Here is a 20,083-nt window from a genome sequence, read left to right on the forward strand (position 1 = left end):
AACAATTGGCTCCTTGGACTTTGATGAGCCAAATGGTCGAAGGCCAAAAAGTTGCATGGTCTATGCTGGTTCTTACCAAAACATCATAGAATTAGATCCGTACCTCTGTTCTTTTTACTTGAGACGGTCTTAATGTATGTCTTTATCATTATTTTTCTCAGAATTTATTATTAAATTTATTAAAAATAAAACTATTTGAAAGCATTTTCCATAACGAAATTACTAATATCATTTGCATGTGACAAAGCTTCGTACTTTTATAAGTAGAGTAAAAATTTTATAAAATTTGACTATATGTATCTCTAAATGATACTTATTTTAAAACGGAGGAAGTATCATATTTTGGATACAAATTAGAAGAAGTGTAGCTAACCACGACACAAAAATATCCAACAAAATGCTTGGAGCACCGTACCTTGTCATCCCGTTTCTTTTAACCAATACTTTCGGTGGCTCAAGTTAATTCTATGTCACTGGATGCGATCAAATTCTTCCTTAGTCTCGACGATTTGGAAAAGTAGAAACAAACCTTGTTTCGAGAATAATCTACTTCATTCTCCAGCACAGGTCGTTTAATGGTTAACAACCAGGTGTCTGAATACGAAAGTGGAGGAATCTACTGCACTTCGTTGTTGGTTATTTCTGGTCTCATATGCTTTTGTTGTATCGATTATATTCCCGCACTTGAATTATGTAATTTCGTTGTCTTGGTAATGAAATCAGGGTCCGCCCCTCTATGGCAAAAAGAAACGGAGACGTGGCAAGATCAATGTAAATCTTAGCCTTATTAGGGTATGAACAGCATTAGGTATTTATGGTTGGGTGTTTAAAGAAAAAAATGTTAAACATCTATATAAAAATTATAATTATTAATATAAACAAAGACTATAACATGATTAACTATCTTATTAACTCTAATATAAGTAAAGGTGTTTAAGTAGTACCTTGTTCTCCGTTTAAACACATGTGCCAATACAATCAAGTGAAAAAAAATCTAATTTTTTCTCATAATCACCTCTTCTAAACATCACATTTTACATGATCTTAGCAGACATCAAACTCCGCTCCTTGAATGCGGCGTGGCTCAGACGCTCATGTGATCATATCCCCGGCCGGACCTTTTTGTCATCAAGTCCACATAAATTCGTGATATTCACTTGGAGAGAAGATGCAAAGCCGTTCGGCTCTACTATGAGCCTAGGCTCGACGCCATGCGGTTCAGAAGCGAAGCCGTTCGGCTCCATGCCGCATTCCGTGGAGATGATGACGAAAGGCTGCTGCAATTTGTTTTTGTTTGTGTTTTCTTTTTCTTTTTCCCAAACGCAACGGCGGCACGCCGGTTTCTTGCGGTCCTGGTGCATGCAGGTGCAGGCGGCTGGCTGCACGAACCATGCGGTCCGAGCCTCCACGTGCTGCCGCGCAAAATCCACGCTGCGTTCCTTGTCTGCAAAAATCAATAAATAAATAATATATCAGATCATATTTAAAAATAATATAATATTGTATTTGCTAATGTAGAATATATATTTGACACTTTATTCATCGAATACAGATTTTTGGTACACCGAGCATCGAAAAATAGCAGGCCCGAGTATTTTCGGCATCTCATATTCCGAATACGGCACTGTGCACCGTATTCGGCACATAAGGTGGCGAAAACACATGAGACCGCTATTTTTTGATGCTCGGTGTATCAAAACCCATATTCGATGAATAAGATGTCAAATACATATTCGGTGAATACAGCGCACCGTGTTGTATTCGGCACCTCATGTGCCGAATATGCTGGACCCTGTCGCGTGCTGCTTTCGGCGTCTCACATCGCTCACATCACGTCTTGTCGCAGCTTTCAGTGCGAGTGTGACATGCTACTCCTTTTCTCTGAATAAAATGAGCTTGCTGGCTTCAGTTGAGAAGCAACGGCGCGAAAAGAAAAAGGCAACTGCAACGCGAGAAGAGAAGGCAGCTGCAACACGAGCTGAGGAGAGCAGCAGGAGAGAAGCAATGCGAGGAGCAGCAGCGCGAGAAGGGAAGGGAGTAACGGCATGAGCAAAGGAGGAGCAGCTAGAGATGAGCAACGCGAGAAGCAGCAACACGAGTTGAATATTTTGAGAGCGCTCCCTTTCCTTTAGGTAATTACTTAGATTATTAATAGTAATTGCTTAATCCATTCAATTACATTTATTTAATTATATTAAGTTGATAAATTATAGTACTTATATTATTTGCTTAGTTATTCAGTGACAACTCATCGCATAAATAGTTTACTGCAAACCGCAAAATAATCAAACATAATTAGTTTCCTAAAAATTCTGCGCCTTTTCTTATCTTAGTGATTTGGTATGTGGTATTGCACAATGAGAATGATTAAATAGTATTCTTTGCTAGTCATGTTCCGTTTGTACCACTATATTGTTGACGCTATATTTATCTAAGAAATGAAATGAATTGTTTGTTGTATTCCTTTATTAGGATTATCCATTATTAATAGCTGAAGCGCTGCTCCCAACTTTGAATTGCTTTGAATGACATATGCATATTTCACCACCAGTTGTATGGGTCTTGTGTTTATGGTGTTGAGTAGACAATGTGATAAATCACCCTATAAATGTGTTCGGTAATATAAGATCAAAAGGTCTTGTATGTAGAGGACCACTCGTCATTTTTCTTCGTTTGTTGTACTTTACAGAACATGCAGTTGGATATGTGTATTTGTGGTATTGTGTGAATCTAAATTTCTTGTGGAATCTAGATGGCTTCGATTGCAGTACCTTGATGGTGATGTGCCTTATGTACATCATGCACATCTTTTATCTCACTTGATACTTTATCAAATTATAGGTCATCTATTTTAATAGGGGTTTCAAACCACAAAACTGTCTACTCACTATTTCTCTATGATTTATGAATTTGTTTTATTTAATTATATTAAGTTGATAAATTAGAGTACTTAGATTATTTTTTTAGTTATTCAGTAATATTTATTATTACTTTTAATATTTATTAAATATTTAATCACAATAGTTGTATATTAATACTTAGTTAATGTTTATTAAAAAAATTAATTCAATGTTAAATATTAATTATTTCATTTGAATTCAATATTGATGATTTAATTAGCATTGTTAAGTAATGTATTATTTAATTTGTATTATTAATTTACTTATTATTTATTGAGAGACGTAATTAGTTGTGTATCATACATATATCTAAGTAGTTATTTTATTACATGTACGTTTATTTAGCAGATACAATATGATTATCTATATTTATTATGTAGAGCGTCCTGTTGTTTTGCACGACGTAACAATTTAGAATTATCAGCATATAGATAGTACGATTGAGCTACCTATTGACCTATATGGCTTGAAATCATATGTTGTAAGTCTTTTACTTGTGAACCAGCAGTCTTATACTATTGTCCTAGAGGGTTTGCGACTACGACTTATTCCAAACAGTTCAGTCGTTGTCTATACGTTATTCGAGATGAGAAGGAACAACGCATGAGCTTTGTACCCATGCAAGATATTGGAGGAAAACTTTGAAATGGTGGAGTACGTAAACATAGTGTCACGACTGGTGTAAAGGTGATATAGTGACTAGCGTGGAAGGATCGGCCTAGCAGGTGATGCATGAAGAGGAGGGAGTGCATGCCGGGGAGGGCAATTCTAATACAGAGGGAGCTAGAGTGGATCCTTCTGAGGTAGATGCAGGATGCATAGATGATAAAGCCGGTGGTAGTAATCCAGTTAAGAAGCTGCTGACCACATTGACCTGGTGCCAGCGATCCAGTACTTTCGTGGTGTTAGGATGCTAGATTGTGCCTTCGTTAAGTATAACACCTTATCCAACTGGAAATATCATAATAGCAACATCCATATCGGACAACAATTTCACAACAGGAATGAGGTCATTCACTTTTTTAGCAACTATGATGTAATGACAAAAAAGGACCACAAGTGCGACGGATCTAACCCTACGGAGTATGAGTTATGTGTATCAAACACCCAAATTGTCCTTACTCTGTACAAGCACATAAGCTAAAATATGAAAACTATTTTATGATCAGTAGACACACCTGTCACACCCAATTTTAATGGATAAAACTATATGCGGCTTATGTGTGCCCAAGATATTTAGCACACATAAGTATGTCACAGATGAAGTAACAAAAGCACTACTTTTATAGAATAAATATTGAACTCTTATAGCAATTGATATATAATATCTTCTATGTAGATATCTGTAGTGAAACAGAAGCACTTGTGCCTAATAACACCGCAGACAACCAATCGGGAGACACACGCCTAAAATATCACAACCTTGTCTTGATAGTCTTCACCATCTTCACTCATTGAGAAGCACTACACATGTCACATGGCATAGAAAAAATAACAAGTATGAGCACATAACACGCTCAACAAGTGTACAAGAAAAATAATGATAGGCAAACTTACATCAATGACAAGCTAACTCAAAGGTTTATTTGCATAAATACAGACAATAAAGGACAGTTAAGTAACATTATTAAATTAAGTGAAGTTTAACCAAACTTCCCACCAACATCACCACTGAAGTCAAAATCTTGCACAAAACCTTCACCACACATACCATCCGGTACCATCGTAACTACATCTATGACCATAACTAAAACCATTCCACCACGAACTAATCATGTGAGGATCCAAGTCTTTTATGACCATGAGCACGACTGATATATCAGATTTTACACTCTACAGAGGTTATCCAGCTTTTCCTACGAGACGTAATTTTATCATTTACAAGCAAGTGATTAAAGTCTCCATTTTACCAGTGTTGATCAGACACATTTCACACTATCTAAGGTGTGCGGCCAAAAGATCACTGCAAAATTGTTACAAAGTTTCCTCGAGAATGTGCAAGCTTACTAAAGTTTCACCATCATCAAAGTGAAATCACACCACCCAGAAGCCCCATCTTGCACCTTGTAGCTCCAGAAAGAATTACTATTCCTTTCCACTACACATCCCTTGCCACTAACCAAATGATTCTAGCCTCAACTATCCCCAAACATCCACTCTCACGGTTTGGCACACACAAACTAGAATCCACTAATTAATAATACAGACTCTCCCATAAGCTCATGGTTGATACAATACTTCGTGGGTTGTCGCTCCACGAACCGGTCCTTACTTAGGTTACTTGAGCAAACACTAAGCTAACATCATAATTATGATCATCATCAACACAGTTTTGCTCAAGGACTAAGGTTCCATATTGTTATACCATTATTCAATTAACCATCATTATTGCATAAGTTTATTAATCAAGTATAAGACATTTCCCAATATTCTAGATAGTAGGGCTAAGCAAATCTACCCATGAAAGACATCTAACCATAAATCACTTAGGCTTTAAGGAACAATAAGAAAATATCTAGGTAAACCCTAATATAGATAACTACCTATCAAATTGACACTGCACTCAATTTTACAAAACAAAGCAGTTTAAAACATAGGAGCAATATGATTAAGAAGTACACTTACCTTTTACCCAATGCTACTCAGTGTTATCAAAACCTTGGTCTTGAAGTTCCTCAAACTGATCCGAAATATTGTCAACTAATCGCAATAACTATTGACAAATAACACAAAAGAAAACACTAAGAAGAAGCGAGGAGTATGTATCTATGATGGGACGATGACTGAAAGACTTTTTTGCAGTAAATGCAAGAGAGAGATGATGGCTCCTCGAGTAAAGGATTCCATGTCGGGTTGACCAAAATGAGGATCAGACATTTTTTCGGCACTAGAACGATAGCATACCAAACATCATTAAAATATTTTTAAAACACTATGGTTGGATAGGTATGATTTTAGAAAAATTTAGACGCAAGAATCGCATAAAACGAAATTAGGATGAAGCAGGGCAAGCTTTCGAAAGACGAATTAGGTTGAAAAGGAAAAATTGGTTTACTGGAGTCATCTTCTTACGGGAAAAGGCTTTACCATGCAATCATTGTGTTAGGCTTGATAATATCATCGCATAAGGTTAAAGAAGTATAGAGCTGACTAGATTTCGCTGACTAGGCTAAGGAGGATAATGTGATGCTGACTTGACTTGACATGTCATGCAAGCATCGACTTGGATTAAAGAAGGAATATGTTAAGGTCTAGTCTCGACCACCTATGATGGATCAAATGGCCGGAGATTGTGCTTTTGGGTTAAGGATACTGTCAGCGACTCTACAAAGCGGCGGCGGCTCGGGTTTTGTCAAAGACGGCGATTAGGCACGTGGCCACTGACATTGACGTTGGGCTTTGGTGGTGTTTCAGTGAATTGAGGGAAGCATGGCGTAGAACATGGAAAGGCTAACTCAAAGGTATGATCAGTTTTGAAAGGGGTCGTCCGAGGTAGTGGCAAAACAATGACGACTGCTGATAGGTTTGATGGTGACCACGAACAGAGACAGCAACAAAGATGCTCGCATTCTCGGAAATAGGATATGAAATTTGAGAAACCATCTGGTCAAAGACGTTCATATTTCCTAGGAACACAATTTTGTAGCATGGGTTTGGGCAGATCATCCTCTGAGAGGAAGAACGATCAACAGAGATGAGATGTGTGATAACTACGACATGCTGCGGTTGGCAACCATGTTCTAGTCGTGTCGTAGCACAACCAGTGAAGGACTACTAGGGACACACTGTGACGCAGATGGCACAACCATATGGCTTTTGGATTGATGGGGAACACGAATACAAATCTGGTGCGCGTGCAGAACATGTTCAAACTGGGGTAATGGGCACAGTGATCGTGTTCTCGATGGTGTCGGTGCTCTAATAGCCAATCTGGTTGGTGAGGGCATGTAAAACATCATGGAGCACGAGTTGGACAAAGTCTATCGTGATTCGACCACTGGTCGGACGGGAACGTCGATGCCAATCGACGATGGTGATGACCGTGACGACACAAATCGAGCTTTGGTCAGGGCAAGGGCTTGGCTAGGGAATTAGTATGATGGTAAAACATAAGTAAGGGAGGAGAAGGAGGGGTCCTCACCTTGCTTCGATGGTCGAGGAAGGAGGATTTATAGAGACAACGACGTAGTGCATCACGGGTGGCGGCGGTGGCACCGGCGAACAACGGTGTACGGGCAAGGCAGCGATGGCGACTAGGGTTTGGGCGTGGAACAAGGGCAGGGGAGGGTGTGAAACTCCTATTTAAGGGCTAAGGGCAGCTTGTTGAGGTGGAGTCTAAGCTGGACATGTATCATCTGGACTCCAAATTAGACGTTTCTGGACTCTATCTTATAGCACTTGAAAAGATCTACAACTTTGGTATTCATTATAACTTCTAAAAATGAAATTTTGATTTCCAAAAATACATCACAAGATAAACTGTCTGAATTCTGACACTTCTGCACAACACTGATTTCAGGGGCCATAACTCGTACCTCTATTATCCAAAAGTGGACTTTCGTAGGTTCAAATCGAAAGCTCTCGATAAGATCTACAACTTTGGTGTGTCAAGATCTGCATTTGAGGCCATATCAAACTCCGAAACTGCATGAGAACATGAGGCTGTCTAGGACTCCGCGAATATTTACAGATTTTATGGATCCTTTTTGGTAGGGCTTCTAGAGGACTTCTGTGCCGACCAAGGGCTTGGGTTTGGGTAGTATTGGGTCGAAAGACACTTTATACATATCTAGGGTTTAGAATAGAAACTTGTGCAAAGAAATTTGAACATGATTTGAATTTAAATTTGAATTCGGATAGGATTTGAGGAAAAGAAAAGATTGATTTTCAACAAGTATTTGGATAAGATTTGAATTGAACTAGAGAATGATTTGAATAGATGATGGATTTAAAGATTTTGAATTCTAACCATTAAGATCCTTAACTTATTCACTATTAAGTTTTGTAAAAACCTTTTCAAAACTTTTTTCACTCAAAACACCAAAGAGAAAGAAAAGAAAAGGAACTCTAATGCATTTGTCTGGCTCCTAGCAAAACTCAGCATGCAGTGCACAAGAAATAATAACCTAGGTTGCTTGGTTATTTATAAAAATTGGTTTTAAACTACTCTACTGGTGAAACTATTCAAGAATCTTGGAAAAAATTAAAAAGTTGCAAATTCTAAGAACCAGAATGTTACAATGCATCTAAGCTTTTAGACATTGAAGGCTGGTTATATGCGTGGATGCCACATTTCTAAACGGCAGGTATCATGGTACCCTTATGACAAAGCTGGTGACAGATGCAAATAATCAGATCATTCCTCTCGCCTATGCAATGGTTGAGAGTGAGAACAATGATAGCTAGTTGTGATTTCTCGCCTTGGTGAGGATACTGTCGTGGGCAATAGGGAACAAGTTTGCATCATCTCGTACTGTAACAAGGGTCTTCTGTATGCGTTGGACGTGTTGTATGATAGCACAAAGTACTCTATTGCATGGCCTAATGTGGAGAGAAGGTGGTGCATGCGACACTTGGGTGAGAACTTATACACAAGGTACTACAACAAGTCTCTTGTAAAGATATTCAAATGGCTGTGTCATCAGAACCGATCGAAGTTCAATGAAATATAGAAAATAGTTAAATGAGATCACTCGCAAGATGATGGCAGAGCACAATCACAGGAGGACCATCTGCAGACGCAAATAGTGGGGGGCTAAACTATCGTTTGCCGTTCACGTGCTACGTTTAACTAGTGGATAGCTGGAAAGCCGACAGAGCATTGGGTCCTAATCCATGACACTAATAGTGTCAGGTTAGCACATAGCATTTTAATGATCGTATTTTACCCTTTTTTATGCAGATAGCCTTTCTAAAACTTTTATATCACATGTTATGTACACCATCATGACAACGAATATAGTTGAGGCGTTCAACAATATCCTAAAGGGTGATGGGGCCTCTCATTATGTGTTATCATTGAGCTCACATTCTATAGAATGGAGGACTACTTTCGAGACCATGGCAATACTGCTATGGAGTGCGGCACGTGGTTCAGACCTAAGGTGGAGAAAATCATAATCAGAAGGAAGAACAAGGTACAATTTCATCAGACCAAGATATACGACCTGGCCAGCAATGAATTCGAGGCCATGTGCCACCTTAGGTATGATTCAGGGTATAGTGTAGGGGACACCGTTCAATAATGTCAACTTAGACCTCACGAGGTGAAGTGCACATGCAATAAGCCAAAACTGCACCATATCCTATGCTCCCATATCTTTATCGCTTGCAGGGATATGTACAGCAATGACGGATCACAATATATATCACTGTACTTCATGATTGATGCATTGAGCAGCACATGACTTGCAAAGATGTGTTTCTTCAACATCGAAAACAACTACAAAGCAATTGAGGGGCATAAGTGGGTACCTTATCCTCGAGCATGATGTACGGATCTTGTAAGGCCTAGAGTCACGAGGCTGCAAGGTGACATGGATGCAACATATGTTGTTGACGTCCAACACAAGTGCAAAATTTGCAAATAATCTGGCCATGACATGAGGACTTGCCCGACCTACCAATAAACTTTCATGCCACTATCGTATTGTATTGGATTAGATTTGTTGCAATTTAGTTTGTTTTATGAAGTTATTCGCAGACATGTATTGTATTCTAAATTGTTATTTATGTATTAGTTGTACTACCTATTTTATAATATGTCGTAAGGTACTGGTATAACAAACGATATTTTTTTATTGAACCATGAAGCTTGAAATCATTAGCATGGCTCATGGTGGTCTTCCCAAACTTCTTCAGTAGCGATACGACTAGAATTATAGAGGAAGGGTGATTTTCATAGGGCATTAGGTACCACGATTATATATGTTTTTTAATTTCTACAATAATTTGTTACTTATTGATAACATGTATTGGATATCTTTGCAGTTGCTTCTATTGCGTGTCCAGAGTGTCCAAACAATTAAGGAGTTAGACCCTCGATTCGACGAGTCACTCGCACAGGCAAGACTACTACCTTTTGCTCTTATGATGGCCATAGCTCTCATGGCGGGCGATGGCAGGATACCTCTCTCGCCAATTGAGGCGGCACTTCTCACAGGTCTCATTGACTAGTGGCATCCTAAGACACGCACGTTCCACTTTCCTTTTGGTGAGATGACCATAACATTGAGGGACGTGGTCATGCTGACCGAGCTGTCGATCAAGAATGCCCCGTTAGTAGTTCCGCGACCGGCATAGGAGCAATAGAAGAGTTATGTTGAGGGTAGGTAATTATTTGTTATGTAATGCATTTTAAATGTTCTAATGTTATTCAAGCTTCATTGGTCATCTGCATCTTATAGGTTTGGTATGCAATATGACATGAAGGATGTTAGACTCACCATATCCTGGATTCATGGATTGCCACAATTTGGTCCATGCCCACCGGATATGGACGGTGCTATAGTTATGCATCACTATGAGGTGTATATGTATATCCTGCTATGAGGTATCATGTTCTGTAACACGGCAGATGATTATGTCGTCCCCCATATTGTATGGTTAGCAGCTCAGCTCGTGTCATATCCTTATGAGCTGACATCTTATAGTTGGGATCTGATGTGCTTGTTGCAACCTACAGAGGATTGCGTGCTACAACCCAGCAGTCAAACAAGAAGGGATATGTTACAGGCTGTGTACACCTCTTACAATTATGGAGCTAAGAGTACCTCTCAGTTTGTCAACCTTGGTTGAGTCCCCATCTCTGATGACGTTGCAGATGACATGAGGCCTATGATGGGGTATCGATGAATTCATGCTAGGTTGAGATAGAATCAATAGTAAAACCATGGTCGCTATTCCTGGGTGATCAGTGATCTGGATGTACTCAACGTTGATCTCATGGAGTGGGATCCATAGCGTATGGCACGAGTGACCGAAATTGCGACTGGAGGGCTTATCACATCCTCTTGTTTGTGTGACTCAGACTTATGGATGAGCATATGCTTCTTGTTGTACATGAACAACATGGAAGTATATTCTCCTGAGTGTGTACATAGGCAGTTCGAGTACCGACAAGTGATGTTAGTACCTCTCCCATGAGACACCAGACGAGCGCATGAGTAAGTGTGTTATTGTACGTAGCATTAGTACCATAGGTGATTCATGTTAAGAAATTATAATTGTTTATGTGACGTACAGGAGAAGCGCACAAGGGAGCGGAGGTATGCAGGACTGTGCATCCATGAATGCCAAGCACATACAGAGGTGGGCAGATTTAGCTGTGGTGGATGTCACCGTTCATGTTGGACAATACAATGACGACACGTACTAGGAGTATCTTTCGTGGTACCGTCCGTGCACACGTGATACCTTACTCAACGCACTTGTAGAGTCGACCCCCAGACCCTTCCTCAAGGATCGTGCCTGACTTCTTCATATTGTGGTAACTGATGCGGTACTTCTAACGATTTTCATTGGTTAAATCTTCGTATTATTGATATGAATCTCATCTTATACAGACCGAAGAGGTGTACGAGATGCATACGTAGGCGGAGCAAGCTTGTAGGGAAGCAAGCAGGTCATCAACGCGGAGGGATCGGAACCCTCTCAGGGACTACATGAGGACGAGAGAGTCCCGCTTGTTGTCCACTATTATGTGGTCTAGGTGGTTGTACCTCGCATTGGAAGGGGTACGACTTACTAGCCATGGACCCGTGCTGTGCCTCCCACAGCAGACGCAGGTCCAATGCTTGTAAGGAACCCGTTCGAGCACAGTCGGGAGAGGCACCTTCAACCATGGAGCATCGTGTGTCACGTTTCAGTGCTGAGGTAGAGTGTACGCAAGCTCTTTAGCCCGAGGAATGTATACTGTGTTCACAACCCCCCACAATGGACACAACCTCCTCAGACTATGATGACACCCTGCCTGCAGCATTGACTCATCAAGATGACGTCATTGACTACACGTAGTAGATGTATGACTAGAGTGGTACGCAAGATTTTAACTAGACTGCTGCAATACAGGCCACTAGCTTCACCGAGCTCATTAGCGGACAATACTCTCACTATCCTGATGCACTTGGGGTTCACAGTGGTACCAGTAGGATGAGCCTTCGGTACACTAGACTCCATTGGAGCACATACTAGAGGTGTCCACACTTTCGCATGAGGATCTTTAATCATGGTACATGCAGTGCCAAGTTAGCGGATCTGGATACACGTTCGATGGGGTCCCACAGGGTAGGACGATGAAGATGATAAGCAAAGACACATGTGGCAGGGGCCAGCGCACGCCGTTAGGATGAGAGCCACACACCCGCCAGACACTTACACTCCTAGAGATTGTATATGGTGTCATCATCGATAAGTAGCCAATTCAGTTGTTTGGTGCACTTGTACTTATTCATGACACATGTATTATTCATTTTATTGTCGTAGTCATCTCTATTATGTCTTATTCACTGTATTGTTAATGTAATTAATTTTAATTTATTTAATATTTATCAAATAATTATGGCACATAACTTTATTTATTAGTTATTTTTAAGCATTATTATATATTAATTATGATATTTAATACTTGTTTAATATTTCTTAAATAATTAGGGATTTGTGCTTTGGTGCAGAGGTAGAACGTTGCAGTCAAGGATCATGAAATCTATGACAGAATTTTTTAGTATAGGCTTTCTATAGATACCTACAACGATTGATATATCACTTAATGCCTTCTTGTAGGTTGTGTGTGAAAGGATGATCCCTTCAAGGAGAACAACCTAATACAAGCCGTGTCCAAATTGCATGCTAGACCCTTTCGTTCTGCGTTAACCGCTCTGCTCCAACATGTAACCACTGACGACCTTAGGGTCCTCCTGCATGAGCGGCGTCAAAGGTATCTCAAGGTGTGTGAACTAGCCGACAATCCTTCTGTGTTAGGTTCTCTAGGAGGCAAAGAAGTATAGTGATATTGCCCGACTAGTATACATCTCACATTCAGGTTCATCATTTTTTCTATTTAGTCGCCCTACTTTTTTTTTCATAGATTCGAATGCTCCTCTTTTATGTTAGGCGTTCCCGGAAGACGCAGGGTTCATCAACAAAGACATTCTAAACTTCTTAGTGATGTTTATGCTCTTCAGCGAGGCTGTGATTCCTGGTTCATGTAGAAGACGATAAAGATCAGCGAACCTAAGGGATACAGGGGCACCCTCTACTATTCAACCAGAAAATAACGAGGACGATGAGGATGATGATTTCATGCCGCTAATGCCTTGACATTCCAGTAGCAATACAGGAGAAGATTCAATAAACACTACAAGAGGACATTCACGCACCACATCGAGATAGCGTACAACCAACAAGGAAATATGACGTGCTCCTATCGTGATAGCTCAAGATGATGACGACGACAATGACACTTTCATGCCACAACGATCCCTCCCTCCAAGGCCTCAATCTACGGAGGATATTGATGACCCTGAAGATGATGGTGGATTTACTAGTACTCATCCTTACAACTTCCCATCATCACCTCACAGACGGTAACTATCTTACCCTGATAACATTGACTGGCACAACTAATATTCTTTTACTAATTTGCGTCCCCACTTTCCACTGAACCATCTTGAGATGATCTAGGTATTCAGCAGCTATGCACTATGCATCTTGATATTAATGATATAATGGGATTCTCCACTTTCGGATCTCGCAAAGAGAAAATGTCTTTTTCTGATTTTCTTCTCTCTCATTCGAGTTCAACCACATCGTGAACCAATTGAAGCTCTTTTAGGATCATCGAGTTCTAATGCTTCGCCACACCATTCCATGCTTTAGCAATAGGGATAAGGTCACAGACCTCAATAACAATAATTGCCACACCGTTCTATTGCAGGGCCCTCGCACCGACAGCACGTGACAGAGGTGACAACGTCATAGGGCCCAGCTGTATTCGGCACATGAGGTGCCAAAAACACCCGGACCCACCATTTTTTGGTGCACGGTGTACCGAAAACCAGTATTCAGTGAATGAGGTGTTGAATACACATGCTACATTTGCAAATATGGCATCGTGTTGTCTTTTTTTTTTGTAAATACAGTCCGATATGTTGTATATTTTTGGATTTTGGCCACTTTGGCCTTTACAGAGGCATTGCGTACTTCCGTGCATTGAATATGGACGTGTTCCACGGACAAAGGAATTCTGAATTCCTTGTTTATTTTTTTGTGGTTCAGAATCGAACCCACACGACTCACTACGCAATTGTTGAAGATGTCGACTTCAAGGTAGCGGGAACATAGGAGCCTACCCAAGACAATGTACCTGTTTAGACGGGTGTACCTTGATGGCGGTAGATCCAGAGATCTAATTAGAATGTCTAAATTAGCCTAGGCTAAAGCAGCATGAGTGTTGCCGAGATTGGCTCTAGGCTTGTCGATGCCTGGAATGTGTAGAGAGGGTCCCCTTTTATAGTGTTGAAAAGGAGGTAGTGGCCGCTAGGGGCAAACCCTAGGGTTACCGCATGGCACATGGTGGTGCAGTTCGGCACAAACCACCACCTGTGTTGGCGGCCACCACCTTTTGTTAGGTCTGTTCTTCCTTCTTCTAGAAAATGTTCTAAGGTTTTCATGTGGTCCCAATGCGTGTAGTTTTTTCGAGATAGACTTTTGAGGATAAGTCTAAATCTCTGGCAATTCTAGATTCTATATTTACGCTTTTGGAATATCTGTGTCAGTGAATTATAATAGCTTTTGTAAGCCTTGCACGAGGGGAAAGCCTTGGTCCTGAATGGGTCGAGAGGGTCTCTTGAAGGTCAATGTCTCGTGACACAAGGCCCAGTGACACGTGCCAACCTCCTAATCTAGACCCCAACTGGCCCAGATTTGGTGGTGATCAACTATTTTCTAGTGAAGTCCAATTGTGCCTACTTTTGTTGTCTTTTCTATTGATTCTACAATTCATGCTCAAATGACACTATGTACAAAAAAACGTCAAAGTTACTGGTAATAATCAATAGTGATGATGATTTATCATTAATATATCGAGAGAATTTGATGCTAAAAGAGTACAATAACTGACGTTGGTAATAATCTATAGTGATGATGATTTATCATTAATATATCGACATAATTTGATGCTAAAAGAGTACAATAACTAGTGTTAGCATATACCATGCACATCTTCTCTAAAAGTGTTTGTAAACACAGTGGTGACCCAACATCAATGCAACCATAAACCAAGTATCAAATAAGGCCCTGTTTGTTTCAGCTTCGGATTCTGGCTTTCAGCTTTTATAATCCGAAGCTGAAACAAACAGGCAGCTTTTGGTTATAGCTTTTTAAAATCTGCTGGTTGGATTGTGAGAATCTGAGAAGCTGGTTTTTCTCAGCTTTTGATAGATTGTGAAAGTCCATTTTACTAAACTGTTCATTAAATTTTTTTAGAATCTACAGTCTAAAAGTTTTTCACAATCCAGCTTTTCACAATCCAGCTTTTATAAGCTGCTTTTCAGAATCTCTAGCTGAAACAAACAAGCCCTAAGAACCCATTTCCACTAGGGATTTTTTAAACTAAAGGCAGGAGTACTTTCATGTAAGAAGTTGCCTTATATTAAGGGAAACAAGGTCAAACCATACACCGCCCAGTTAATCAAAGAAAACCGAGCTAAACCACAAGCACTGCAAGCAAACTATCTAGCTAAATTAGGCTCATAGCACCATAGAATGAACTATCGCACCTAACTGACTACCTAGCTAAACTAGGCTTGATGTTGGTTACCTTACTACCAATCTGACCAACGTTGGACCGAAGTCGGCAACCACCAAAACGTGGGGGAAGGACCTCCTCCAAGGAAGACATGGCATTGAAGATGCCACCACCACCCGTTCGGAAAACTAAAACTAAGTTTTTAGCTGAAAGAATCCCCTGGTTTGTGGGGGGAAGCGCCACGATAAACCTCCAAAGAGGTGAGAGGTAAGGCGCCGTCGTCAACATCAGCAGCAAGCTCAGCAAAGCTACCATCGTGTGGATCTCGGTGTTGGGCAGTGAACTAACAACAAGGCGCACAAATCCAGTTGTCCTCACATCAATATGACCAACACCGCGCCTAACCACACGACTGTCGCCACCAGATTGGAGAAGATGAACATGGAAGGAGAGGGAGGGGAGGAAGACCACGATGGAGGCCGCTTGGATCCACCGCTATCTGCCACCACCACCACCAGCCGATGATGGCGGTAACAGTTGTGCCAAGCTGGTTTTCATGGTGGGGGGAGGATGCGGAGGCTTGGTCGCCCCTGAGTCACCCTAGAGAGTGACGCGAGGGCTAGCAAGAGAGTTATTTTCCTCCACTAGGGATTTGGGAATAGACCAAAAAGCAGACATAAGTTATTAGCCAATTCTGAACGGGCTCTTGGTGGAAACTGGAAAATTGGGATTTGGTTGTCACCAGTTAATCCGTACGTTTTGAAAGAACAATAGAAACTGACATCGTGCTCAGCACGAAAGTCGCCTGAAAAATACATTACTCAGTCCTAATAGCTGATTCTGCTTTTCCTAACTGCATAAGGTTCCCATCAGCTGGAGATTGAATTGTCCCAGGCAGCACGAAAGTCGCCTGAAAAATACATTACTCAGTCCTAATAGCTGATTCTGCTTTTCCTAACTGCATAAGGTTCCCATCAGCTGGAGATTGAATTGTCCCAGGCAGTTTTAGTTTTCGTACCTTACACAAGGCCAAGTCATAAGACGCAGACTGCTTGTGCAGCAGCCACAAAAATGAAAAAAGATTACACCAAACAGGACATCATATACATGGAAACACCACTACATTGTATTATTGTAAATCCCCATAAGTGGCAGTTTTATGTCTACACATTAATTGAACATGCAGTTTCATGATTCGTGATGATACAGCAAGGTTTTGTCAAACTGTATGATACTATATGTGATATACATGAGCCCCCAAATTATCATATATTCGTATGTAGACGAATGGTGATAGACTCAGTGTGCTGCAAGGGCAAACCCAGTGTTCCCCATCACATTTTTGACATACTCTTGCCTCACAGGATTGTCGTCCTGAGGCCGGTTCAATGCAGTCCAGACTGGCTCTCCGATGAAAAGCCTCATGAGCTGCACATGTGAAGGCATCAGGATGTATCGGTTAGAATTCAGTTAGTATTTGGTCGTAAAAAGGGCCATCTCCATAGAAATTTTTTCAAAATGCCACATCCATCATAAATGTACAATTATTTCAACCAACTGAACCTCCTTTGGTCCTCAAGGAGTATCAGCATTCGAGTAAGTGTTTTGCCAAAAAATTTACTTGGCATGAAACCTTTTGGTAGTACTACAAATGTTTTGTACTTAGTTCTTCAATCATGTTATCATCATCTCAGCTCGTAAAACAGATCATATGAGTTGTATGTGTAACTGTGACACAAAAGATTACTAGAAGATCAAACAAGCGCTTCCTATGCATCGATGATACTGTTGGTACCTTCGCATAGTTGGCGCTGTCGACGGTGAACCGATGATAAATTCCAGCTGGTAGGATGATCATATCCCCTTCTTTTATCCAAATCCTGATCCACTTGTCATCCTTGTCACGGACATCAAAGTACCCGCTGCCCTCCAAGCAGTAGCGGATCTCTTCGTCAGTATGTATGTGCTCACGGAAGAAGTTCTTCACCTTCTCCTCATAATTTTCCAGTTTGTCAGGACATATCTCAATGACATCCTTCAGGGAGCAACGCGTATCAGATTAGTATATCAGTATATCATACACAAGACGTGCAGACCGCAGAACACAGAGATGAAGTTCATAGAAGATTAGAACAAGGTGCAAACCATGTAGCTGTATCCTCTGTCTTTGCGGATTTTTGTGAGCTCTTCTTTGCTCTCAGATTTCTTAGGATCCAAATGCCAATACAACACCCCAATCTCTGCAAAAAACAGAGGTATGATAAGTTGCATAGCAAAGCAGTCCAGCACAAGAGCTTATCACTTATCAGACTCTCTAAACACTTTGGCTAGCTGGTTGTCAACTTTAATTGATACGTTAATCACCACATGGCCAACAAGTCAAGAACCATGGTGGTACAGTTTAGGATCAGCTTGGGGCTTTGCAGTTCCTATGCTGTAAAATCTAATTAACTACACGACTTTTTACTAATCAATTGAATTTTGCAACTAACTAAAAAGTAGGTGCTTTTCAAAAGCAGCTGTCATGCAAGAAAAAAAAGGCTTAATCGATATTTTCTGTCCAATTGCAGAGACACTCACACATGTGACGATTGCAATTAGCAATGCAGAGTTTGCTGAAAAACCACACTCTTCAGGAAACACTGGTATTGCACACAGGATGCTACTTTGACCAGACAAAGCATCCAAGTCATTGTTGATTTCAGAATATCTAAGTCAACCAAAATCTAAATCTACAGAAACAGATCGAAACGGTTTGATCAGTCGAACATCACGTCCCTCTTTAAGCAGTTGCATAAGAGCATAAGCGCATAACAATTAACAGGGAAAAGCCCCAAATACATCCTCATACCAATAGGCCAACTTGTTGCAATACTAGACTGTAGGCATACCAAGAAACCAAGAGATCAAGCAAGAAGAGTAGGAGTAATGTGACTAGGAATCATCATGAGCACCTTCGAGCTTGGAGAGGGGCAGGAGCTCCTTAGGGCCGTCGAGGTCCTCTCCCTTCTCCCCGACCATCCACGCCTAAACCGAAGAAGGCAAGAACCAAGAGCACACGCAAATCAGCACAGCAAACAAATTAATCGTCTCGCACATAACAGAAAAAAATAGCAATCACCCCAAACATAACAGAAACTCATGAGGATTCAGGACTCCAAGAAAAGACCACGGCCATCCATCCATACCTCTAGAGCCATGTCGAGTGGGACGGGAGCTAACTCGCTCGCTTGGCCTGGCCTGGCCCTTGTGTGCTGCCGGCTTTCAGGCGGACTCCGTGCGAGCGTATAAATCAAGGAGGATGGATTGTTCCAGAGCCCAGATTGTTCCTCCTTGGGTTTGTCCTGTCCTGTGCGATTGTGGTGGAGCTTGCCGATGGGAAGAGAGCCACAGGGATTATTTTCTCTTCTTCTCCTCCCTAGGCCAGCCACAGCAATCACTGATTTTTTTTTTGGCACGTCCGCCGGTGGCCCAACAGGAGCACGAGGAGAGATGACGGGCCCGGATCCAAAACGGACAGCAGCACGCGCGAGCACAGATTTTTTTTACATTTTTTAAATAAAAATATAAATATATGCAGCCATTTTAAAAAATTGTTAGGTAACAGCGACACGTCGCCTTTCCAATAAGCAACATATTTAAAAACCGAAAAATATTGTGTTCTAATGCTCTCAAAATTCAAAATACTATCGAACTATTCATGATTTTTTTTAAAAAAAATATGTTGCAGAGGATATTACCACCTAACTCTCTGAAAATTTTTATACAAAAATATAACTTGTACAGATTCTGAACTATGTTTTTTTCTCATTACATAAGTAATTATTTGAGTTGAAATTTTTAAAGAGCTAGATGATAGCATCTTTTACATCATAATTTTTTCAGAATTTGTCAGGACTATTTCGATATTATTTTGAATATTGAAAATATTGGAACGTAATATTTTTTATTTTTAATCATATTTCCCTTCCAACAGATGATATATAGCCTGTCGTCTTTTTAACGGATGATATAGTTTTAGATCGATAATTGTTCAAAATGATAGTATATATTGTAATTTTATTTAAAAATATAAAAATAAAAAATTTTCAAGCGCACATGAGCTAGGTGCGGGGATCCCGCACCAAAGACGCACAGGATCCATTGCCTCCGGCTTCGAGTTGTTCCCCGGCGGCTGGTACTCAACCCTGGTCCTTCCCTTACCCCTCCTCGTCGTCGTCCTACCCGTCTCCCCTTTTCCCTCCCGTGCCTATAGCCTCTTGAGCACGCATCTCACGTGTTGTTGTGCTTGTGCGTGCTGTTGTCGGGCTCGTGTGCGCCGCCTTCTGCACATCGAATGATTCTCCTCCGGCAGGCTCATGCGTGCCGCCTGCTGCAAGCACCATTGTCAGGCTTGTGCCTCCCCAAATCGAACTACAGAGGTGGCTACTATGTCTCG

The 20,083-nt window shown here is 40.8% G+C and overlaps 1 protein-coding gene across 1 annotated transcript; it reads right to left on the reverse strand.

Moving 5' to 3' along the window:
• Positions 1-16,880: 16,880 nt before the first annotated feature.
• Positions 16,881-19,022, reverse strand: LOC133903876 (acireductone dioxygenase 4-like). The gene is made up of 5 exons (XM_062345348.1): positions 18,834-19,022; positions 18,600-18,672; positions 17,791-17,885; positions 17,441-17,680; positions 16,881-17,073 (listed from the first exon to the last, which is right to left on the reverse strand). Exons 1-5 carry the CDS (start codon positions 18,843-18,845, stop codon positions 16,945-16,947), a joined length of 549 nt encoding a protein of 182 aa, XP_062201332.1. The 5' UTR covers positions 18,846-19,022; the 3' UTR covers positions 16,881-16,944.
• Positions 19,023-20,083: the final 1,061 nt, after the last annotated feature.

Source organism: Phragmites australis, chromosome 21 (assembly GCF_958298935.1).
Source record: "Phragmites australis chromosome 21, lpPhrAust1.1, whole genome shotgun sequence".
In the NCBI taxonomy this organism is placed as follows: Eukaryota; Viridiplantae; Streptophyta; class Magnoliopsida; order Poales; family Poaceae; genus Phragmites; species Phragmites australis.